A 26,278-nucleotide genomic window follows, 5' to 3' on the forward strand; every position below is an offset into this window, starting at 1 on the left:
GTATTAGTGAAAGTACAAATATTGGAAGAGAAGTGCAAATCTGAAGTCCTAGCACAACTAGGCCCAAATATTCTCCAAACACCAAGAATTTCTTCTCCTTCGAACAATTTACAGTTTCATGAAAAAATCCAGTAATAATAACACTGAGCAATCAGTATAATGTCTTTCTATTTTTTCTTATATGAACACAAACATAGAGAAAGCACATTAATATCCTTTTCTGATTAAAAAAGCTGTGTATGAAATTTGTGATTTCCACTGCGTTTCAGTGTCTGTCGAAGAGGAGCCTTCGGTAACAGCAATGATAAAAGATTCCACTGGTGGCCAAAACTCTCAGAACAAGGGCCAAGCAAGGCTAATTTGCTTCGTGCCTCTAGCCAGCGTCGAGGTCAAATTCATACTCTTTTCTGAAAAGCTAGAGCAAAAGACAGCGAGGTGGAGAGAGACGAAAACAGAGAGAGGGAACACGACAGCAAAGCTGTTGCTTTCTGTCCCTGGCAAGTGCACAGTGAGCTTTAGGGGTAAATGGTGGAGCCAGTTTCACTCTAATGATGAGGTCCCCCCCAGTTTTGCCCGCTCCACGCACACAAACCACAAAGCCTGACTCATAACAAAACAATCATCGTCATCGTCACCCAAGGAGCACCAGTAATGTCACTTTTAGCCCGACAGGAGTGTTAAACAGGCCTAATGACTCCAGGAATGTTCACTTGGCCTGCTGCAAGCTCGCAGGCGTACAGGCCCGGCGCTGGGTGCAGTGGACTTTAAGTAAGCCAGCCCCACAGAGTCGTCAGCCTGTCACAGCTGATCACAGAAATGACATCTCCTACCCTCATCAATCCAGACAGCGGAGCGGCCTCACAGAGCATGTGCGGCCTATTCTGCAGCCAGAGGACACATCTGGGCTATTAAAGAGGGGAAAAAAAGAGCAATCAAACAGCCCATCAGGCCTCCCTCCGCCTGACCGCCTTATCTCCGGCATCCACCGCATCTCTTCACATTAAAGAGAGGCACGCTGACGAGAGGCAGCTTAAAGATTGTTTTCTGCAACTCCTGTGCCGACTGGAATCAATACTGGATAAACACAATCGCACAGTTGCCGATAATTAGCAGGTGCTGCATGTAAATATGGACACATGGCCAAGGTACTGATGATCTGCGATGGCTGTGCATGAAAATACACAAATGTTGGGCTTTTATCTGTTACTGGAACAGTCTTTGTTTACAAATTTTACTTGTAGCTTTGAAAATGTAAACATGTAAATTTATTTACACTTACATTCAAATTATTATTTTTATTCAGCAAGGATGCATTCATGGATCGGAAGTGACAGTAAAGACATTTATATTGCTTATAAAGATTGCATAATGTTTATAAAAAATGTAAAGTTTTTGGGTTCATTAAGATTTTTATTTTAAAACGCAAAATTATTTTTAGAATTTTTTTGTACGTTTGAACTTTATGTAAAAAAAAATCCTGAAAAATCTTATCCTGAAAAAAAAAAAAATTAAGCAGCACAACTGTTTTCAACCTTGATACTAATGAGAAATGTTTATTGAGAAGTAATTATGTATATTGGATTGTTTTCTGAAGGATCATGTGACGCTGAAGACTGGAGTAATGACGCTGAAATTCAGCTTTGCTATCAAAATGTAAAATATAGTAAAATAGAAAACAGTTATTTTAAATTATAATATTTTACAATATTACTGTACCTTACTGCATTTTTTATCAAATAAATGCAGCCTTGAACATTAGAGACTTCTTTCAAAAATATTAATAAATCCTACCGAGACCAAAGTATAATTTAGTGCCTTTATGACACAAAAAGCTGATGCAACTGGCAGGAGCAATTTGAATATAATACCTCAATCATTTTTCATATAACATTTGGAGGAAAAATCACACAAACCCACATTATGTAAGATTTTACAGTAGCTGAAATAGTTTTGCAGAATAACAAAAATCTAGTTTTGTGTGAATGTGGCTGGATTGAGCTTTTGAAAACAAAATGTGTTGAGGACATTATCCTTCACACTGGCTACTGATGTTAGCAGTTCCTGGTTTGAAACTAGCAGGTTTAAAGTGGCTAAAACCAATAAATCCGTCCCTAAATTGCTTTTTCTTTACATGAAACCGGCCCAGATTGAGCATCAGCACTTCGTTAGTGAAAAAAGAGATCGAAAGGAAACTGGAAACATAACCCAAATGAGCCTTATGGTTCAGGCAAACTGCTGCAACACAGCTCCATCGTCAAGTGAAAAAAAAAAAAAATCAAATTCCACACCAGACAGCCGTCTTTTAACTGTCCTGAAAAGACCTGCCAACTAAGCCGACACTGAACAAACTGTGAAGCACTTTAATAAACACTGAAATAAAAACATTCTGAAACAACACAGACAATTGCAAACAGGTGTTTGTTGGTGTGCGGCCAGACAGCGGCAGATGCCTTTAGAGGAGGGAGATTACCTTTCTTTTCCATCCGCTTCATGTCCATAAGCTTCTCCACGTTCCGCGGGTCGTTCAGCCACAGCTGCATGCGTACGAACGGCTCCCGCCCCTTCAGGCTGAGCTTGTGCCAGGGCTTGGGCCGGGCCAGCAGATCAGACACGGAGCCCTGCGTCAAACCCAAGATGCTCTCGCCAAACAGACGCTGGCCTGTAGAGCAAACCAATCATATTTATCAAGAAACCTTCATATATGACTCAACGTTGGACAACCTGAAATTGTCCAAATACTTGTCTTAATATTAAACTATATAACAAACTTATTATTGTGAAACATTTTACTTGAAGTATTTTGTGCTATATTGAAAAAAAACACTTTACATATTTTAGCATGCAATGCAGGACATGTTAGATAGCTTTTATTTATTTTGGGCCAACATTATTATTACTATTATTAATAAATAATTAAAATTTAGGAACATTCTTTTACTGTATTGTGGCATCAAGTTTGATCAAACAAATCCTGATGATTTGCTCCACCTTAAAGGCGCTTTTAATTTGTGTTCACAAACAATTGCATTCATCAAGAAACCTTCATATGAGCATGTTGCCAAAATTCCACTTGGTTTGATATTTTGTTATACCTGTTTTGAGGCCACTGTATACACATTTCATTTATTTTGGGCCAATATTATTATATAAAAAAACAGAGTTTGTGAGAACATGTTTTTATTGTGCCATGACATCAAAGTTTGATCAAACAAGCTCTGCTGATTTCGCTTTTAACCTCCACCTTTAAGACAAGGTGCTTTCAAACAGTTTTCAACGGCCGCTTAAGCTTTCAATGTTTTTTTTTTTTTCACTCGAAATAAAAGGCACCTGAATCCTCTTGACAATAACTGAGATCCGTCTATGTTCAAAAAGGAAATGTTCCCCAGAGTAAAACAAAAGCCTGCGATCCCAGAAGATTATTTCTCTCTCTCCCCACAGACTCGTATCAACACAGCTGTCTTTACATTCTGCACTCTATACAGGTCAATACCACTACAGAGCACAACTAATCTCTGTTGCTCCCGAGACAAAAATCACGTCGGGAAATGAGAATCTGCAAGATAAAAGAGACTGTCACAATATCACGCTGAGGTATCATCTGTGCGATATATCCGTATACTCCTTTGTTATATTGTGTGTGATCACATGACTTTAAAAGAAGAAAGTGTGAACACAAAGTTCACAAAGACAAAGCACTGGTGTTTTTGGCCAATTCTCTTTTGAGCATGAGGACAACAGTTGGTACGAGTTAAAACAAACTGTGAAGGAGAAAGTAGTGTCCAGTGTGACACTCTTGTTCAACCTCTCATTAATTATGGCAGGGACATTGAGACAGTCGTAGTGGACGGCCATTTAGTGCTAAAGCAGGGCCAACCTGTCCTCCAGCTGTCCTCTCATGTGGATAGACATTATTATATGCATCGCCTCTCTAGGACAAAATACACCATGTATTGTCTCTAATAATGAGTAAAATTGATGGAATAATAAGAGGTAGCATTCAGAAGCCTGATTCATTCAGTAAATCAGTTCATTTAGAGTTTCCACAAATCAAATTAACAAAACATAGCATCAAAAATATACCGAAAATAATAGTAAAAACTGTAGAATTCTCCACTAGTCAATCATGACCATTTCTATAATGTACTGTAGGTAACTACTTTTTCAGAATGGTAGCTCATCAGTTTTAGAAATCATGGGTATGGTATTACAGCAAGTCTATATTTTGTTCACTGAGGTACATTGGCAACCACTGCTTTCTTAAGACACTCACCAAGGTTGTTGTCTGTTAGAACTTCTTTCACTTTCTTAGTGATGGCGTAGGTGTCCAACTCGGGTGACATTGCTACCATCTCTTGTATGCTGAGACCCGCGTTTCCCGGCAGAGGTAACGTTAGAGGCGTGCCGGGCTGGGACTCGGAAGTTTCGCTGGGCTCCTGGATGGACGCTTGGCACATCTGCTCCTCCTGCTGGCTTTTAACCGACTCCTCAGCCGAACTCAGAGGGGATTCTGGGGCAGGACTGCAGCTGGCTGAGGTCTTCGGAGTAATCTCTATGGAAACGAGAGGAACAGAATTAAAATGTAGTGCCAACGCAGCACGTGACCTCGTCCCGTTGGCCGGGCATTACTTATCGACAGAAGGCCTGAATAAAGATCGATCTAAATAAGGAGCGAGCAGCCAATGAAACCTTAACCCTAACCAAGGTCTTCCTGCTCAGCAACAGGAAGTGATGGACAGTGACAGATGCATCATGTTATGCCAAGTCACAGCTTCTCTTGAACCATAATAAGATAATTAAATTAACCAGTAAGAGAGACAAGCAAGGTCTATACCAAGGTAGCTCCTTCAATAACGCTTATTTCTGGGTTTAAAGTTATAGTTCACCCAAAAATAAAAATCGTGTCATCATTTACTCACCCTTCATGTTGTTCCAAACCTGTATGACAGTCTTCTATGAAACAGATTTTATTTTATTTTTTTGAAAGACTCTCCAAGCTTCAAGGCTGAAATTACAGTTGTTTAAAGGAGTACAATTTCTTATTTTTTAATTAAGACTTTTATTCAGCAAGGGTGCACTAAACTGATCAAAAGTGACAATAAAGACATTAATAATGTTACTAAATTTCTATTTGAAATAAAAAAAAATTTTCATCAAAGAACACTGAGGACACTATTTTGTTTCCACAAAAATATCAAGCAGCAAAAGTGTTTTGATAATAATTGATAGCAATAATTAATGGTTTTTGAGCACCAAATCAGCATATTGATTTCAGAAGTAAAAGGAATAAATCACAGGAAAAAAAAAAAAAAAAAAACTAAATTAAATTATAATATTATATATAATAATTATAATATCATAATATAAATTATAATATTCATTTTTATATTTAAAATGTTAAATACTTGTTTTTTTAGTTAAAGTGTTTACATTGTAATACTTACATTTTTATATTTTATATATAAATGTGCAATCAGATAAAAACAACCATGAAAAATCTTTTAAAAAGAAGAAAAAATAATCTGGAAATGTAAGCTTAAATTCTGGTCTCATCCACAAACAAAGAATGTGTGTTTTATTTTTGTGTTTAAAAGAAAATACAAAGTCATTTGTGTTTGCAGTGACATCAGAGCAACTAAATAATGACCGAATTTTCATTTTGAGTGAATTATTTCTTTAATACGCTGACATTGAGTACCCAACACTCTTTCTGATACTCTTCCCTTTCATTTTCCATCTTCCTCTGCCCCTCTATTTCAACTCGATGCTCTGATTCGTTGGCTTGTGGCAGTGCAGTGCAGTGCTGGTGGTGAAGAGAGCATCGAGAGGAAGCGTCAGTTTGGATTAGCTGCATGCCGAGCTTGGGGACACGGCAAACAGAGAGCAGGGTGCTCAAGGCGGGGAGCAGGCAGTCATATCAGATCTGCAGCAAGACCACGCACAGCCTGGTGACAGTTTGACTGGCGGCACGGTCTGTGTGTGTGCGTGTGTGGGAGGAGAGCGAGGGAGGTAGGAGGGAGGTGTTTTAGGGACATGAGCGGGAATGACAGGATGTTCCTGTGACATGCTGCAAGTAACCAGTGCGTATGCGTGTGATAAAGAGGACGGGAGGGGCGGCCACATCTGGACACACAGCTGGTTAATGCAGCTACGTGTGTGGCCGAGCACGCACACACACACACAGAGCTGAAATAAGCAGCACAAACGTGAAAGCCTACATCTGTCCAGCCCTAATTTTGATGCATGATGGGATTGAATCTCATACACACAAATTTAAACCGACCAGGTCCGAAAACATCCGATCAAGACATTCTCAAACCTCAAACTACAGCATGGTCTAATGATAAAGGAGGAGGATTTTAAAGAAATGAATACTTTATTCAACAAGGACACATTCAATTGATCAAAAGTGACAGTAAAGGAATCTGTAATGTAAATTTTGTAATTCAGCTTTGCCATCGCAGAAATAAATAACATTTAAAAAAAGTTATTTTAAATTGTAATAACATTTCACAATATTACTGTTTTTACTGTATTTTTGACCAAATAAATGCAGCCTTGGTGAGAATTCTTTCAAAAACAAGGCTTTCTGGCCCTAATCTTGAAGCACGATGGGATTGCGTCTCATACGTGCACAACAGGTTTAAACTGAATGGGTCCGAAAACATCTGATTGAGGCATTCTCAGCTCAAACTACAGCACAGTCAAATCTTATCTGGGTTCTGATTGGATGATCACAAGGACGGACTGACATTCAGGGGAGAGGATCTGCAGAGACTGATGAGGGGTCATGGAGTGCTCTTCAACTCACACACACTCACACACCTACCTATGCATACACATATACACACACACACACACACCCTGGAGGAGAGCTTGTTTTAGCCTGGTTTGAGAGTGTCGTCCTAATGAGGGTCAGTAAGGACAGGCAATATACAGGACACTTGCTAGAGGACAACAGACAGCGAACAGGAAGAACCTTGTGTGGTGTTATAACATTGATCTATGTAGGCTTTTAGTCTTTTTTTCAACCTTTATTATGTTCCTTTTTTTCCTACATGGTTTATGTGAAAGAGACCGTTCACCCAAAAATTATTTTTTACTCAGCGTAATGTCATTCCAAATTCCAAAACGAAGAATATAATGATTTTCGGTGCAGTTACAGTGAATGTGGAGACAAAAGAAAGTCAGTCATACTGGTTTGGATCAACATGAGGGTGAGTAAATGATGACAAGTTACATTACATTTTGTTTTTTAAGCAATAACAGACTCCCTTCTGTCTTTAAATAAGCATATACCAATCAGTTGACCTAAATCATCAAAAGTCATCAAAAACGTCCTGTTTTAAATCCACACTGGACTCTTTCCTGTGCTCTGCCACCATTTGCAGTTTTTTTCCTCTTTTTTTTTTTTCGCTGAGGTGCATTAGCTCAGTGCTAAGTGCTCCGTGCTGAAAGCTGTGAGGCACAGAACAGGGCAGCTGGAAGAAAGAAACCCATTACAGACGTCTAAAGCTCGGGCCATTATGGTGCCTGCTGTTCAGATTATCTACCAAATCGGTCAAGCCTTGCCAGTTCATTTAAACACACTTTCGCCCCACACTGGCACATCACCACATGAATGTGTGTGTAAACATATATCCTTATACCAAGGTTAATATGATTAATAAAAAAATTAAAGACAAAATAAGAAGTAAAAAAAAAGCAAAATTAAAAGAAAAAAAAACAGAGCTTATTTAATATAATATAATATAATATAATATAATATAATATAATATAATATAATATAATATAATATACACTATGGTTAAAAAATTTGGGTCAGTACATTTTTTAAAAGAAATAATACTTTTATTTAAAACGGATACATTAAATGTTATAATTCAGTTATAATTATAATGTTACTATATAATATAACTAAAAACAAAAAACTAAATAAAATAAAATAATTTGTTTTCAAAATTACAATAATCTTTGACTTTTGTCTCGGTGTGTGTTTAAAATCCATCGTGATATCAAAGTTCATTTAAATTCTTCATAGTTTGCATTAAATAAGAAAATGGTGTGGCATTTACATTTCTGTTTAAGCTAACAGCCTCGTTTCCAAAGTTGACCATTTCCTATTCCTTTTCATCCCTGCCTATTGCATCTCCAGCTGAACTAATGTATATATTACTTGGCTTAATTTGTGGTAAAAAAGACAGAGAAAGGCTTCTTTAAGTAGGACAGCAAGCAAGTGCTATTCATCATAATCGGCCGCGCACTCACACGCACAGCTTGACTCCCATTTATCATTCCATCGGCTGATTATTTGCATATTAATCAGCCACTGGAGCATGATGGTGCACTCGGCAGCCAGTCACAGAGGAGGAGAGGCGGGTAATTATCATATATCCTGGCGCTGATGGGCTAATTGATTACAACAGCTCAAGGAGGCCCTTGAGAGAGCCCAGGGGGCCTTTTCTGGATGGCCCCTGTGAGACAAACCCCCTCCCCATCCACACTGCACCGATTTAACCCAACCCCCCAATGCCTTTCCTTAAAATCCAGGTCAATGGAAATATAAAAATTGATGACTGCTAATAAACACATAACGGGGTTTAAAAAGGCCTTGAACTGCAAAATAATAACTAGATTTTTACTTCCATAACTCACAGTTTGAGATATTCACATCCATAGTACAAGGGATACGGAATAAACAACACACCGAAGTGTGCTACTTAGGTTTAGGGGCTTGTTTAAATCCCTAACCCTAAGTATGACCGCTAATAATAACATAGCGTTATAATAAACATCTGAGATCGATCACCAGAATGCTGTTGGTCTAGCATAACGATTGCAGATTAAAAGTGGGTCAACAGTATGATCCTGTATCCATTTAGTCATGAGTAATTTCAATTCTCCCACCGGTAAGGCTGAGCGAGGAACACATGGCTGAACTACACTAAGATTTGGTTTGCCCTCGGTTATTTATTCAAGCCAGGCTAAAACCAGTATCAGTCAAACTATCAACGGAATGCTGCCATTAGCATTTTCAGGAAATTTTGTTTTTCTTCTTGAACTGCATCTCAGAGTGCGTTTTATTAATCAGACATATATTATTAGTCATCCATTAAAGTCAAAATGAAACCTTTCAGAATGAAACAAGATTCTCTATCCAGAATTGACTGGATCATCAAAAAATGAGCGTTCTCAACATTTGAGACCAGACAGCTTGCTTTTTTCTTGTGATATTTTCAGTGTTAGATATTTGAGAATAATCAAAATTTGGGCGAGGAGAAGCGGATGTGATTGGTTAAAAAGAGATAGGAGGGAGAGTTTTGCTTTCTCGAACGCCCATGCCAAGAGATAAGAAAGCCGAATGAATGGTGGCTTTGATGGCAGCTCAGGATGTGAGGAGTGAAACTGAGAAACCAAAGCCACATTAGAAACGAGAAGCTCTTTCACATCCGTCTTGAGGCACTATGCATTTTTCTCTGTATAGAAGAAACTCAGTGACATCTACATTTGAGTGTGTGATGGTAAACAGTGATGGGGTGTTACCTTGTGTCTGTCCAGGCATTGGCAGCAGGGCCTGGCCCAGCTCTCCGTTCAGCCATAACTGCATGCGTATAAACGGCTCTCTCCCTTTCTGTGTGAGCTTGCTCCAGTGCTTTGGCCGAGAGAGCATGTCGCTCACGCTCCCCTGAGAGAGGCCTAGCACCTGCAAACCACACAAACACACACAGGCACGCACACAAAACACACACACACACAGGAGATATGGTACATCAGATTCAGAGAAAAACAGCCCTGAAACAAATACGAAGAAATTTCATGATGCAATAAGAAGAAAGATGCAGCTGGTATTACAAACTCATAAATTTGCATGGAGTATAAAAATGAAACCGACACACAAGAGCTCAAATAGTTTCTTAGTGGGCAATTGGTGGAAGCGTATCTGATGTGAAAAGCACTGACCTTCTCACCAAAGATTCGCTGGCAGATGCCATTCTTGGCTAGTTTGTCTTTGACCTGCTGTGTGAGATCGACAGTGTCCACTTCCTGGTACATGTAGTACTCGTACTGCTCAGGTGTAAGCGGGGGCACCACAGGTTTGGCGACTTTGGGGAGGGTCAGTAAAGGCGAGGAGGAAGGCAGTGGACTGCTCTGAGGGGTCTCGCTGCCGCTGGGCATCTGCAGACTCAGCTCTGAGCTCTGGGAGTATGGGGACTCTGAGCTTGGCCAGTCTTTCCAGTAATCCAGAGAGGAAGCAGGAGCCACGGGCGCAGTGCTGCCCAGCCGAGGAAGCTTCTGGTAAAAGGGGACAAAGAGTAAAATTTGGGGCTAGCCATATGAGGAAACTGCGTGTGGCTTAAGAAGGAGGAAGTGGGCTATTCTAGTATGCAAGGGTGAGAATATTCTGACTGGAATTATGTAAAGTAAACATAGCACTTATGAATGAAATGGTATTCTTTGTATGCAATATAGATGTTAGGGTGGTTGCTAGCATACTGCTGTGCAGTTGCTAGGATGGAGGCTTTTGCAGGGTGTCAAAGGGTGCCAAGGGTGTGCTAGGGGTCCGCAGAAAAATAGTGTAAAAATAAATAAATAAATTAAATATACTAAATTCAGCATTATTACAGATTCATTCTTCTGTCTAAAGACTGGTGATGATGAATCAGAATTTTTTTATTCTGTTGCCATAGTTTTTACGCTTATCTTCTGATCTGCATGTGATGCATAGATAAAATATATAGTGTCAACTTATTAACAGTATTGTTAACTAAATCTATTAAAATATTTTTCATTAATTGTAATTGTAAAATGTAAAAATGATTAAAATATAAATATTACATGAAACACAAAAATTGCCTTGGCAACGAACTAAAATAAAATAAGTTGAAGTTGCAGGAGAATTACTAAAATTAAAACTTGAAATAAATTAAAGCTTAATAGAAATATTTTATTACCGTTTATTGTTTAATATTTAATTAATATTTAAAAAAAACTAATCAAAATGAAAAAAGCACATAACAAAATACTAAATTTAAAATGAAAAATAAAAATATAAAAATAAAATGATTAATAAATACCACAACAGCATATAAATAATTATAAAAGTAACACTTATTAAAGTCATCAATACATTAATAAACTGTAAATATTTATACATTTAGACAATTCTAGAGTTATATTTAGAAAGAGAGTCAATTGTAAGGGATATACACTTGTGGGGATTATTTAAGGGGTAATACTGTGGGTATATGGGGATGTGTGGCATCAAAAAGTTATTAATAATGCACTATACCTCCTTGCTATCCTCTTGGCTGTGTGCATCTTCACTAACAGAGGGCTGCCCAGTTCCACGACGCTCAGAGAGACCTGTGCTCCACCAGTGCTCCCTCCAAGAACCCCCACCTAAACCTCCTCCACTCTCAGAGAGACGTCCGAGCTTGGGAACACCGTCCACCCCCACATCTGAGACGGCCACCTCACCCATCTCCTTCTTCACCCCACTGTGGAAGTCCAAGAGAGGAGAGGTGGAGGGCTTCTTCAGAGACTGAGCAATAGGGGTGTAGGGGAGGGTGGAGAGCGGGGAGCCCAGGAGCGAGAGATCGGTCGGGGCCATAGAGTTGGCCTTCAGTACAGGCTCCAGAGCCACCTGCTGGGCCTCCATCTCCCTCCGAGCCTGCTCAAGGATGGAACGAATGTTCTCGTCGGAGCTGCTGGAGGAGGACGGAGGCTGAGAACTCTCAACTGCAGGAACAGAGGAGAACATGTAAGTGGTCACAATCTGTTTTATCTATAAATCACCATATTATCACTCATAAAAGAGAAAAATACAAATTCTGGCATTATTTTCTCATCCTCATGTTTTGCAAACCCTTTCCAAACTTTCTTCAGTGGAACACAATGTTATAACAATAAAAAGATAGAGTGACCACAAGCTGTTACAAATTTACTAAATATTTGTTTTTTTGCACAAATTTGTTGTAAAGAGTACTGTTATGATCCTCTTGTGGAGTTTTTCGTCATTTTGGGAGCTTGAAAGCCCCTAATCACATACTTCTTAAGTATGGAATTGAGCAGCGCGAACATTCTCCAAAACATCTTCTTTTGTGTTTTGTGTTCCAGAGAAGAATGAATGTCATATAGGTTTGCAAAAACATGAGGGTGAGTAAATTATGACAGAATTTTTGTTTTGGGTGAACCATCCCTTTAAAAGGTGCCAATAAGAGATTGCTGCCCTATGCTACCCAATGATATTTCAGAATAAATTTGGAGTTTAATGTGACATATAATTTATCAATATTATATATTATAGTTTCAAATAATAAAGTTAAACAAAGACGTCTGTTTTCTGTGAGTTAGACCGTAAAAGATTTCTCAACATGTGTACATAGTTTTTTTTTTTGTTTTTATTTTTTAAATATATAAAACATACATCGGTCATAAATCTCCATGGCTCAGACTAAATCATGACAGTGAGAAGTTCATTGGAAGCAGTAGCGCTCTTGGCATGGGGGGAAATCTTGGGGGGAAACTTTCAACAGACAGCACAAAACCTCACCAAGTCTTAGACTGTGTGCATATATTTGGAAATAGCTGCCCGACCCTCTGTGGTAACCTGATCGCCGTTGCCTCTCCCCCACACCGTCTGCAGTGGCAGGTGGGGAAGAGACAGTTAGTTTAATTCCGTTACACAAGCTTGGACAGGAAAAGGTAAAGGAGGGAATTTAAACACTCAAAAACAGGGGGGATACGACTCAGTATGTTATTGACTGATATAATCACTTGTTTTAGACAGTGCTTGTTCAAAAATCTGCATTGCAATTACAGTTTTAGCCAGCATACACTATTATTCAAAAGTTTGGGGTTAATACGTTTTTTTATGTTTTTGAAGTCAGTAACTTATGCTCACTAAGGCTACATTTACTTGATCAAAACTATAGTAAGAACAATAATATTGTGAAATATTATTACAATTTAAAATAAGTGTTTCTGCTTTAACATATATCAAAATGTAATTTAATCCTGTGATGGGAAAGCTGAATTTCAGAAGCCATTGCTCCAGTCTTTTCACACAATCCTCACACTCAATTTTTTCAGGATTCTTTGTTGAACAGAAAGTTGAAAAGAACAGCATTTATTTGGAATATCAATGTTTTTACTGTCACTTTTGATCAATTTAATGCATCCTTGCTGAATTAAATAATTTCTTTCAAAAAACCTTTGAACAGTAGTGTACTATGTTAGTATGAGGACGCCACAATCAATACTACAACAGAAAACTTGTAGACTCAATTAGAAAAAAATGAATGCAAGAATGATCGTATTCAGGTGGCAACAGTGACCTAACTATCCTACAGGAAGTGACCTAACTGATTGTGCCGAAGTGGAAAACACATGTGAATGCCTTGATCTTTCCTTGATCTCCTGATGACAGAAAATTGACTCACCTGCTTTCTGCACTTGCAACTCTCTCTTTGCCTGCTCCAAGATGGACTTGATGGCTTCATCGGAGCCGGTCTCAGGCGTGCGGATCCGTGTGGTGATGTTACCTGTGAAGAAACGAGAAGGACATGTAGCAGTGAGTGACACCTCGTGTGTAAAAACATAGTTCTGTTTTGTCTTGAAATATACAATCTTTAAAATGTTGCTATTTCTGCTTGACAAAGCAAGAGTTCAAACAGAAGCAAACAAAAGCTTATTCTAAACAACAAACTATCCCATACGCTAAAATAAGCCTGGAATTTTTTTTATTTTCTGGAATTGCAATCCTGCAACCAAACTCAAAGGCACAAAACTAAAAAAACCATTAGCTTGTCTATAATATTGTGTGTATCAGCAGCTGTGCTGCCCATGGCTAAAGCTGCGGTTCCTGTGCAAGGATTGAAACCTTTTCCTGTCCTCCACAACAAAGAGACGGTAAGATTTGGATAAAATCCATGAGAAACAACAGAGCTTGTGAGGAAATATCATTAGATGGGCCGGTGCAATTAAAATAAATATGGAGAGAGTGAGAGAGGGAAAAAGTGGCAGAGGGAAAGTGCCCGACGAGCAGTGGGCAGCAGGGCAAGGTCAGAGTCACTGGTGTGTGAGGAGAGCAGCTGGACGTGTGTGTGAGGTGGAAGTAATGCTCTCTCGCCCTCTCTCTCTCTCTCTCACACACACACACACACAGGAGTGGATAGCCACCCACAGCGCCACCCTGGGGGAGACTCAACCACCAGTTGTAATGTGGTGGCACTGTTGATGTGCCTGAAGGATTCTGCCACACACACACACACACACAAGCTGACCACGAAATAACAGGACAGACTTCTCAAGGACCTCCGTGATGGAAAGTTACATTGGTTTAGACATGATAACACTCACACAGAGTTTTTTTCCACAGTTTGAAACTAATCTGTGAAGTCAGAGGTGTAGCATTTATTGTAAACAGCTGTCTTCCGACAGTCCGAACGAGTTCTTTTTAAATTCAGGTCACACCTCTTCCAGCCCTGTCTGTCTCACTCACTTGTTTTGCAACAGATTCCAGGCCAGAGATTGAGAAGAAACAGACCAGCACAACAAAACATACAAGACACAGCGGTTCTGACACTGCAGAAACCCGAAACACGAGAGGGTAGGCGTGAGACAGACCTGGCCGCGTGGAGCCTTCCGAGCCGGTTCTTCGCTTCGGAACATCCTGAAACACTCTGTTCAGGTTCTGGCCTGGGTTCTCTGTTGGAAAACAAGTGGCGGAAGATAGAAATAAAGTAAGACCAAGCCCTAAACTTCTGCTGTCAATTGTCCAATCATCTCCAGGGCTCAACAATAAGAATGACCCGAGAATGAGAGGTTTTTTTTTTTTAGGTCTTTTGACAGAAGTGTCACCTGACCTACAGGCCTAGTACTGCAGCATTGGTATATTTTACATTTGCTAATGAGCAAAAACCTTGCATTTGGAATCTGATTTCTGCTGATTTAGCTAACACAGATTAATTTCTGCCATATTTGCGAGAGAATGACTAGCCTTCATCACAACAAATCAGTTAAGTTTCGCACCACATGCAATCATTTTCCAACTAAAAGTATGAATAAATCCATAGTTTTCAGCGTTACATTGTAGTTTTACAATTTCCAGCTATTACTGAAAATAAAAAAACTTCAGAAATCTTTACATATATTTTGTTTAATAATATATAACTTACACATTTTTCTGCTTTTTAGAAAAATGTATTTTATAGATTATTTTCATTTAAATTAAAATATATAGTAGCTTTATATTAATTCCCCATTGGGGAAACTCATGCATTTACAAACAAGAAAAAAATGCATTACAGTCACAAACAATAATAATGTAATTTATAATATAATAAAAAAATGAATGAAACATTTAAAAATGTAAAAAAAATTTATTTTGATCTTTTTCAGAAATCTTTATCTTTTTTTGGTAATTTATTAATTTAACATTATTTTAAAAATAGAAACATTCTTCTGAAAAGCAGATAAAAATTCAGTTTTGAAACACACTAATTAACATTAAATTAATCATATAAATGTATTCCTGTGAAAATCAATATATATTCCTTTTCTGAAGAATATAATATGTTGGAAAGCATCCTTATTGTTGAGCCCCGATCTTAAATGGTTGTCAGAATGTCTTCACAGTCAGTTTTGAGAGCACTTAGTAATACTAATCCAAAGTAATACCTTTACATGGACAAATACATGTAAATATCCTTTGAATGGTAGTTTGTTAAGCTTGAACACATATCGACCAAGTCTGACCTCAAAGAAAGCCACCTGCACCGTGCAGAATACACTCAAGTGATTACTTCAACACTAATGTGCTCCTTTAGCCCAAGTCTTTGATGTGAATGAATGGGTTTTAAGGTTTTTACAAAGTTCGTACTCCCATGGGAGACCACAAGCCGACACTATGGAGGCAGACAGCCAGACCACACTCCCTTGAAGACATTCCAAACCTGTGTGCAGACGCACGGGCAGCACAGTCAGCCTTTTTCAGCTCCGGCTCGGTTTCAAAACTACTGCCTCACAGCTAGACTGAACAAACTTAGACTCGGCTCAACACGGCTTCAAGGATTCACAGCCAACTGCCCTCATATGCAAGTACTCTCGCTCATGCTGGGCTCGGCCTTGATTTGTTCGCTCTAGCTGTGAAGCACAGACTTGAGGCAAAACATAATGCTCGCAAACTTCCCTGAACTTCCTCTTCACCCGTAGGCTGAGATGGAAATGAAAGAAAGGGTAGACTGCTGAAGTTTAGCTCTAATCAACACGCTGCCTGTGCCAACTGAGTACTGAGTGTTTCAGTCAGAATCTAGTATCTAGTCTCTGTGGGCTTTATATAGTTATCTGAGGACTCCTAATCTGAAAGGTTATGTGCGCCATTTCATAGTGGATGAAAGGGTTAGTTTAGCCGAAAGCTTATTGGAAGGGAACCATGGAAGCCTGTTTTTGTCTACAGTAAAGAAAAAAAAAGGTAACTGTGACTTCATACTTAACAATTATGACTTCGTACCTCACAAATGTGAGTTTGTTTTTTTTTTAACCTCAGAAATGCGACTACTTTTCTCTTAATTGAAACTCTATACCTCAGAAACGCTTTTAGCTGTCACCTTTTTACCTCACAAATGCAACTCCAAAATCCCAATATCTCACAAATAGGACTATACTTCACAAATGTGAAAATATACTTCATAATTCATTTCTCATATTTAAGACTTTTACTTGCCAGTTTTTACCTCACACACGTGACTTCAAATATTGATTTTATAACTTTATTTTTTCTTGACTTAATTTCACATTATTGCGACTTTATACTTCACAAATAAGACTTCAGATCTTAGAAATGTGACTTTAACCTCACAAATGCAAGATTTTCAACCCACAAATGTGACAAAAATGGTGACTTTATACCTCATAAATATGACTTTACACCTCAAAAATGTGACTTCATCTCTCACAGTTGCAACTTCCTATCTCATGAACATGACTTTACCTCTCACAAATGTAAATGTACACCTCACAATTCTAACTGCATACCTCACAAATATGACTTCATAACAATTTATAGCTCACAATTGCAACTTTATATCTCATGACTTTATATCTCACAATTGTGACTCCACATCTCAAAATTACAACTAACATATCTTAACTATTGTAACTTTATATCTCACAAATGCAATGCTTTATTTCCCACAGGTTTTTATTTTTAAATGTAATCACAATTACCTGTTTTATTTTTTAGTCTGAGGCAAAAAACAAGCTTCCATAAGGAGTACAGCTGGATCACAGCAATCGCAAAGCACTGCCCTCTCTTGTTATTGCACATATTTGACTATTTAAAGTATCTGATTTGACTCTTTAAAGAAATATGTGCTCTAAATGTGAGACTGCTAACATCAGTGTGCCTATTTTTAAGTTGCTTATATGTGACAGAAATTACTATGCTGTTAACTGAGCACTATTTAATCCAATACATAATGCTTGAAAATAAACGTGCGTTGGGAGATCATCTGCTCTGTAACTGACCTCTCTGCCTGCCCTGGATGCTCCTAAGTGCCAGGATGTTCTGCTCATCAGACAGGAAGTGCTTCATCTTGTGAAAGGGCTCTTTGCCACGGATAGTCAACTTGCTCCAGGGTTTGGGCCGGGCCAGAATCTCACTAACTGAGCCTTGGGACAGACCCAACACATAATGGCCGAACACGCGCTGGCCGATGTTGTGTTTGATCAGCTGCTCCTTGACCTGTCGAGCGATCTCAGCCGTGTCCATTTCCTCCCCTTCCGACGTACTGCCTGCACCCTCCGACTGGCTGGGAGAGGGTGCCAGGCCGTTAACCTCCGGGCTGCCCGCCGACTGAGGGGGTAGGGGGCTGGAGAGAGAGTTGGTTGTAGCGTAATGGGGCGGCCCGAAGAGCACAGAACTTGGAGAAGTGTCGTGGAGGGCTTTGGTGTAGATGGTTTGCATGAGCTGCCTCTGAAGAAGAGAGTTGAGTGCCATTTTGCCAGCCAACGGAGGGAACGTGGCACCCACGCTGGCCATGCCGGGGGTAAAGAAGTCTGGCCCGATGCCCGTGGGGGAGAAAGGGTGGGTACCGTTGGCACTGGCAGCAGATTCGGAGGTAGCTGTGCCCGTCCTCATCAAAAGCTGGGGGGAGGGGGGAGGAGGGGACCCCTGGAGTGTGGTAGGGACTGGAGTGGCAGGAAGACGCTGAGGGTGTTCCACTGTGGTTTCTTTACTTTTCCGCCCCACTGATCCTGTAGAACAAAAAAAAAAAAGAAAAATGAGAAAATCATGGGTACTGATTTAGACCACTGCTAAAAATATTTAGGAGATAAATGTACAGTAAAATCCTGGAAGGTGATTTTGTATCATCCTGAATGTGTTTATTTTGGGATACTGGCCGATTTACTGTACATAACACCACTTATTACATGGCTACTTAATATAGATGCAATGTTGAAATTATTCAATTTGTCACTTTTTATTAATGGAAATGGGACAGGAATTCATTTAGAGCAGAAATGGGATTGGAAACTGTAGCAGATCAGATTCAAACCACACTACAAAAAATGTTTGACATTGTAAATAAAACAGATTATTAGGGTGTATTCACACCTGTCTTGTTTGGTTCAACTGAATCAAACTCAAATTCGTTTCCCCCCTTGGCGCGGATATTTTGGGCAGGTGTGAATACAGCAATCGCACTCGGGTGCGCACCAAACAGCCGCACCGAGACCCAGCTGGAGAGGTGGTCTCGGTCCGGTTCCAAACCAACTCTGGTACACTTGAGAATTTCTGTCCAATGAATGGATGACCTTAGCACACGTGTGGTTTTGTTTACAATTTCTGGTTCACTTGCAAAAAGAGCAGTGTGAAAGCGAATTAAATTGCTAAAAATTTATTTTACGCTGGAATGGAGGAAAGAACATTGTATTTGGTCCGGACCAAACCAAGTGAACTAGCAGAATTTCCTGGTGTGAATACACCCTTAGAGTACATTCTTTAATTTTTTTTTAAATGTCATGTTTAATTGAATGTGTTACTTGCTGTTTCTCTGTAATTGTTTGTGAAATTTGTGGAAAAAAGCTTCTACATCAAATGTTTTCAGTGCACAGCCATATCTACATTTCCCCAATAAATCAAACTAAGATAAATTCAAAATGTCCATTAAATGTTATTTTCTAAAAAAAAAAAAAAAAAAAAAAAAAACAAGCAGAAAAAAGTCCCAAAGACTTGCTTTGCATGCTTCAAGGAAATCTGTGTTGTGGATGTGTGTGTGCCACAGGCAGAGGTTTTTACACTGATCTCCTCTGAGGTCTGTAGACTAGCAGGCATGTCCAGAGATATCAGGCCAGGCAACTGTGCGTGGGCTACCTGCTCATGCTGTGGGGACTGTTCACTGCAAGGGCTTGTGAGTGTCAGTACAGTTATCCTTTTTGCCATGACAAAACACCTCTGCTGTGTGCGCTTCCATAACAATACCATCACTTTATACAATGGTGGCAAAATCAATATTTAGCGCAACAGAATTCTGTTGGCTGTCAGAGACGGATACATGCTACGATCACACATGATTCTCAGTCATTGCCGTCAGCAGCAAATGCCAGGTTTAAAAATGCAAAATTTGTGATAGAAAGTCACATTTAAAACGCAAATTAAATGTATGATCTCCACAGGGGTGTCCAGAGGTGTTCTGTAATGACATTTCCAACCTTACACACACAGAGCGTGGTCGAAAGAGCAGGAAAAGGGAAATAAGGCCTAATTATCACACTGGTCTCTGCTAGCCGTTCAGGATTTATGCAAGCCCCAGGTGACCTGATCTCCTACAAGCCAAAGCGTAATATACCGCTGCCTCTAGAAAAGGATGAACTGACCTTAACAACAAAAATGCCTTCAAACCTAACTCGTCACTCTCAGGATTATCTGTTACGATATATATTTGTTTGTTTTTTTCTTGGGGCAAAATAAAATCATACAGCCATAAAGTTCGGAAAGTTTTATTAGGTCATGTTGCATGTCCAGCTGCATTTTAGGCGAAGTAAGGTTTGGAAAAAAGGAATCAATAAATCATGCCAGTTCCTGTGTGTAAGTTGCAACTTCGCAAATTTCCAGTGACTGGCTGGTTAATGTACCTCGGAAGAGGCTGGATACCATGTAAACTCACCACTGAAGTCACTGTTGGCCAGTCGTTTCAAAGCGCTCTCTGACAGCTGGCTATGGACTTTCCCCGTCAGCAACATCTCCAATGGCTTGGATGAGTCCTAAAATGAAGGATGGATGAGGGTGTGAGAAAAAAAAACACAGGAAGGTAGGAAAGGAAGGGAAGTAAGGGAACAAAAAATGAGGGGGGAAAGGAAGTGAGGAATGAAGTAAAACAGGAAGAAGGAAAATGAAGGAAGAAAAACAAAAGTAAAGTCATAGAAAGGAAGGAGGAGAAACAAACAAAGTTTTAGAAGGAAAGAATTGAGAAAAGAAATGAAAGAAGGAAAGTGAAATTAAGTCAGAAAGGAAGGAAGAAAAAGTAAGTTTAGAAAGGAAAGAATTGAGAGGAAATGGAAGAGAAATGGAACAGATTAAATAAAAAAAGGAAAGGAAGAGAGGAAAGTGAGGAAAGAGAAGGAAATTGAAGAGAAAATGTAAAAAAGTGAGGAAGAAACAAATGGAAAGGTTTAGGAAGGAAAGAATTGAGAAAGGAAGTGAGTAAGGAAGGAAATGGAAAGAGGAAAAAAGGAAATGAGGAATGAAGAAAGAAGGAATATAAAGGAAGAAACAAACCAAAGGAAAGTTAATGGAGGAAGGAAGGAACAAAAAATAAAACACTCCACTATCAGCTCTTTCACATGTATTTATTAAAGGAAAAAAATAATGTTTTAGAAATGAACAAGGACAAATTCATGACATAATATTCAGAATTTACAAAACATCAAAAGCAATAAAGCATGCTGCCTTTTACTATTACAATGATCTAGAAGAACAAATCAATTCAATCAACTTTTCTTTTCATTCTTTCTGAACACGTGACGTCTTACCTGTACTGAAGAGTGATGATCTGATGAGTTGTGCTCCACTGATTTCAGGTTGCTGTTAAGAGTAAAAGAAAGTGTTTACGTATTAAAAAAATGGTGTCACAAAGCCTAAAGTTCATCCAGAAGCCTTCGCTTTCCAAATCAGGTCAAGAACTGAACGCCGCTCAGCTTAATAAGCGCTGGCTCAGCGTTCAGTATCATAATTCGAAAATTCCTGTGACACCTCCAATCACGTTACTCAAATTAACCTGTGTGCCTAGCTGCACTCTACGCAGCACTGATCTGTTATCTATGGATAAACAGGGGCCATTTCAAAAGCCTTTTGGGTGAAAACACTCATTATATTACAGTGGAATGTGCAGACAACAAGCTATCAATATACATTCAGCAAAGCGGCTTTTTAGGCCGATCATCAAACCAGCACAGATCTTAACAACACCCTCTATTCATGGATTATTTGCTTTATAAGACCCAATTGGGAATATTACGCCTAAAATCAAGTTATGCAACGGACAACCAGACATCTCCTGAAGCCTCCCAACACACACATCGACAGCACAGGCAAGCGGCCGAGCCAAAAACACACACATCACTCAATTAAGTTATCGCCGATGCAAACTACGTTAGCCTCCTCATTACAGCTGAGGCTGGAGATGAGACGCAGCAATCCCTCAGTCCCGAGCAGAAACCACTCTGACAACAAAGCGTGCTTAATCCGCTTTTCTCAAAAAATAAGACCCAATACTCCTTGCATACCTAAAGTTCTTTGAATTTATTAAACAGAACTGAGATTACCGCAGAGTTAAATTCCTTCTGGTAAAATATGGGAAGAAAAGGTCCGTGCACAGACGGAGCTTGGCGATCTCTGCGGTTCATATATCATCTGGCTGAACTACATCAGATCACATTCAGTATGTCTGACTGTAAAGTTCAAGACCACCAGGTACCAAAAACTCACAATTCAAGCCCTGGAGCGAGAGAGGACGGGGAAGATACATGCATAACGCAGCGGTGGATAAAGGTTAAGGATGGTCTGAGGGTCTTTAATTATGTATGTGGATAAACAACAACAAAACCTTTGTTTATTTAGGCCCACCTTAAAGCCAATTCATGCTATTACGCACTTGAATGTCACATTAAGGTTGATGCAACAATCCCATCAGCGTTAAAATAATGTTAATAATGCTAAAATATTCACATAAATGTGAGGGAAAAGGTTGAAGCGTCAGGATTATTTGCGCTGACAGAATTAGTGCTTCAAAACTTACCAGAGTTCTCGCTTGATCTCCTCGTAGTCTGACTGCTCTTGAAGCTTTTCTTCAAGTTGCTGGGAAGGGAAAAGGCAGATATACTATTTTATAATCAAATTTGTCCTGTGAGTCACTGATGAACTATATTATATGGAAAATCTCACAATATTCACTCTAGAGACACTTTAAAAGGAATATTCCAATGCAAATTCTGTCAGTGTAGAGTTGTGTAGAGCATACTGTTTTGGAATGACATAAGAGTATTGACAAGATTTACATTTTTATTTTTTGGTGACCTATCACTTTAAGGGGCTCGAACTAAATATGATATAAACAAGTACAAACAATGAAACACTTCTTTCTCTTTAAAAATTAGATTAGATTTTATTAAATCAATAAAAATTACCAATAAAAATCTGAATTTTTTTTTGATAAAAGAAAATAAAATGATAAATAAAGATAAATAAAATAATATTCAATTCAAATAATATATTTGTTAATATACTAACTTTCGAAAGTTTGGGGTCAGTAAGATTTTAAGGAAATTATTATTATTTTTCATTCAGCAAGGATGCACACACACACACATATTATATATTATATATATATATATAATATATGATATATATATATATTTTTTTTATTGTGTTATATACTTTGGCTTTATATCAGCCATTTTGTTTCTGTGATAAACACCCAACGTATATGCGCACAATAATCTCCCGGCACTGTACATGCTCAGATTCTTGCAGTAGAAGCCAAGTCCACTACAGGCAAGCCAGATCAGAGCAGTCCTCTCGGCGTGAGGCTCAGCCATGGCTTCGTCTCAGCTCAGTCTCCTGCCATCCAACCAGCTGTCATTCAAACTCTAAACATTCACTACATGGGTCACATGGCTCGTGTGAGCCGGCTGCAACATTTACAGGCCTGTCCTGCATCCGCACAGCAGAGATCTGACTGCTGCCACGAGCAGGACCACTCGCTTCATCCAACATGAAATGTCGAGTTAAAACAGCCCGTGTCAGGAGTCCAGTGTTAATGCGATTTAGATGGCTGCAGCTCTATAATGACCGACCAGGCTCTTTCACTTGTACTTGCTACAGCTGTTTAGCGAACTAAAGAGCGGCACTTCTTCATTAATGCTTATATATAATTCTGTATGGCACAGCGATTTTACCAAGGTAATGGAGTACAATGCAATGTAGCACTAACTAATCACATACCATTAAATGTCTAAACACATGATCAGAGCTCAAATTATGCTCTACTTTATATATTACCTATGTCTTTCGTTAATACACTTGATATTAATCAGTGGTCTGACTGAACCTTTAACAGGGCCTCTTTGGAGCTCAGCTGCTGCTCGAGCTGGCTGATCTGATTGGTGGAGGTCTCGCTGAGCTGGGCCAGACTGGCCTGAAGTCTCTGAACGTCCTCAGCCAAACGCTCTACCTCCCTCTCCTTCGCACCCAGCTCTGCCTCCAGACTGCTGCAAGACAGCGCCTCCAGAGAACTTGTCCTGTACACAAAAATACACACATTTTAGACCGCTGTACAGACAATGTAAATGGTAACACTTCCTGTTCGGCCAAGGCAAACTTCTGTGTTCTTGAGCATTGCGATGTGAATTACTATTTTGTATAAAATGTATATTTAAATAAACCTGCCCTGTTAAGAGTGTATATACTGAGCAAAGCATAATGAGGGTTTTCTAAAAGCATTAAACTTAAACTCTTATAATGTACATTGTAATTGTTCCATAAATAATTATAAATATAGTTTAAATACAGTATTACATTATTTATGATTAATTGTTCATATATTTAATGCTGTTAACATTTATTAATGGATTTTTATTTATAATTTATTGACCCCTTCATTATTTATTCATTATAAATAAATGAATATTAAAATGTAATTACTTAATTTATTTAAAAATAATCAAATATTTAAATGAATAAATATTTCATTATAATATAATAAATTATCCTGCAAATATAAACTGGCTACACTATTTGCAACACACACTAGCAACAACAATATTTAAGCATTATATTAAAAAAAATATATCTACAAAATTATTTGAAAATCAGACATTATTCGTGCTTCTAATACATGCATTATAATATTTTTTACAAATATTTACAAATCCTGATTAAGATTTTTTTTTTGGCAGCCCTAATTGATTTATCAATATTAATATTACAATATTATTAATATGTTGCTTGTTATAATAAACATTACAATTCTACAGGTATTTACAACATCAATGTGAATGCATCCCTCCTCCTTCTGTCCCTTTACAGTACAGGCAAGTAGAGTTTCACTCTTACCATTTCCGGTGCTTTCTGGATCTGATTGGATGGTTAGCTGAAGTGAGCTGCTCCCTCAGGCTCACGGCTTCCCTCTCTGCTTCCTCAGCCCTCTGTGGGCCACAAACAGAACAAATGGGTTATTAAAAATTGCCTAAGTCGAGGATACATAACCATTATATTGACCGACATTTGAAAATTGTAAAGACTGGGGCTAGCTAAAAGATCAAAGGCCTGTTTTTTTATGGCTGGGCTTGGAAAAACTGTTAACTGAACTCACATGAGTCCTACTGGCTGAGTGCTCGAGTATTCAAGCTAAAGTGTGTCAAGGTATGTATGGTTGGTTGATTCACAGAATATTCAAATCACGCAGAGTTCATTTTAAATAAAGATTGTGGGGTTAATTCATTTGTTGCCCTAGAATGGATGCCCGACCTAAAGACAAATGGCTAGATTCATGACGAGACTTCGAAAAAAAGTTAAATGTATTGTAAAAGCTGCTTAAAGCATTCAACCTTTAGCTGCACAGAATCCAACCATCTTTATGCATTTATGGTAATGATGATCTTAATTATTGCTAATTTATTCTAAACGTCTACGTAAAAAAGTCTTACCAAATGTTCTTTTTTCTGTTGATTAGAATAATAATGCTAATGAAAACAAAATTATAAACTTTTTACTCGGGTGTTTGTTTATTGCTTTGCCCTACATTTTCAAAAACATAAAACTTAGTTTATCATTTTTTAGACAAGCAAAAACTGATTTTACAGTGTTACAAAACAGATACATTTCAGAATTTTGTAAGTTTTTTAGATTATGTTAGCAAGAAAGCAAAAAAGTCAAGAGTAGATAAATTAATCTTACATTTAAAAAATATTTCCTATCAGCTTTTCTCAAACATGTAAGGTCAGCAAAAAAAAGGAGAGGCTGATGATAAAAATGTAAAAAATATCTCCCAAAATGCACAAAACCCATAAAAAGGCAAGATAATCTTTAAACTGAATAACATAAAAGATCTGATATCCATTTAGATTTAGCCATTGGGGCCTCAGCGCTTGAAAAACAGCAAGGGAAAGATGGATTTCTTCCAAAAAGAAAGCAGATGGAGGGAAAATTAGGATATCTGGAACTTGGATATATATGACTCCAATAAAGTTGAGTGCTAATAAAAGAAATTTGCAATCTGGCACTGAATTTCTGTATAGTCCATTAGACCAGAGACATTAATAAAAGACCTAAACAAGCTGTTATTGTGTCTTAGATTTGCATACAATAGAAATCACACAATATGGGCTTTACCTGATTGGCTCTTTCCAAATCTGTCATCACCGCTTCAATCTCATTGGCCCTGAAAAATGAAGGCGCACATTACTTACGCAGACAGGAGGGAAATGGTAGCACAGGTTTGTTGCAGTAAAACACAATGATGCAAACATAATGCAACGTAAATAAAATGGGGTCACGTAAGGAACAGACCAGGTGGAACAGAAGACCTCACATTAACATAAAACGGGTAATCAGCATCTTGCCTCACATCTGGGCCACTTGCATGTGTGCATATGCAATTACGAGCAGCTAGATGCGTTTGTGAGAGCATTCATCATGAAAGCATCTGGGTATGCGTGTGTTGTTGTGTAGAGATCAGCCGTTTCAGTTGGACTTCCATAACCCCGTCATGCATGTGAA

General features: G+C 38.6%; 1 protein-coding gene across 1 annotated transcript in view; it reads right to left on the reverse strand.

The window, feature by feature from the left end:
- LOC109072763 (homeobox protein cut-like 1) overlaps nucleotides 1-26,278 on the reverse strand; it is a gene marked incomplete at its 5' end in the record, with an annotated part of 55,271 nt that overhangs the window by 1,951 nt on the left and 27,042 nt on the right. The window contains 17 exon segments of the mRNA XM_042755247.1: nucleotides 2,471-2,659; nucleotides 4,271-4,549; nucleotides 9,541-9,700; nucleotides 9,958-10,290; nucleotides 11,288-11,736; nucleotides 12,551-12,637; nucleotides 13,440-13,541; nucleotides 14,626-14,706; nucleotides 17,527-18,255; nucleotides 20,169-20,265; nucleotides 21,034-21,085; nucleotides 22,299-22,357; nucleotides 23,610-23,793; nucleotides 23,856-23,860; nucleotides 24,614-24,642; nucleotides 24,645-24,705; nucleotides 25,892-25,940. Coding sequence (XP_042611181.1) covers nucleotides 2,471-2,659; nucleotides 4,271-4,549; nucleotides 9,541-9,700; nucleotides 9,958-10,290; nucleotides 11,288-11,736; nucleotides 12,551-12,637; nucleotides 13,440-13,541; nucleotides 14,626-14,706; nucleotides 17,527-18,255; nucleotides 20,169-20,265; nucleotides 21,034-21,085; nucleotides 22,299-22,357; nucleotides 23,610-23,793; nucleotides 23,856-23,860; nucleotides 24,614-24,642; nucleotides 24,645-24,705; nucleotides 25,892-25,940 — 2,945 coding nt within the window.

Source organism: Cyprinus carpio, unplaced genomic scaffold, assembly GCF_018340385.1.
Source record: "Cyprinus carpio isolate SPL01 unplaced genomic scaffold, ASM1834038v1 S000006658, whole genome shotgun sequence".
In the NCBI taxonomy this organism is placed as follows: domain Eukaryota; kingdom Metazoa; phylum Chordata; class Actinopteri; order Cypriniformes; family Cyprinidae; genus Cyprinus; species Cyprinus carpio.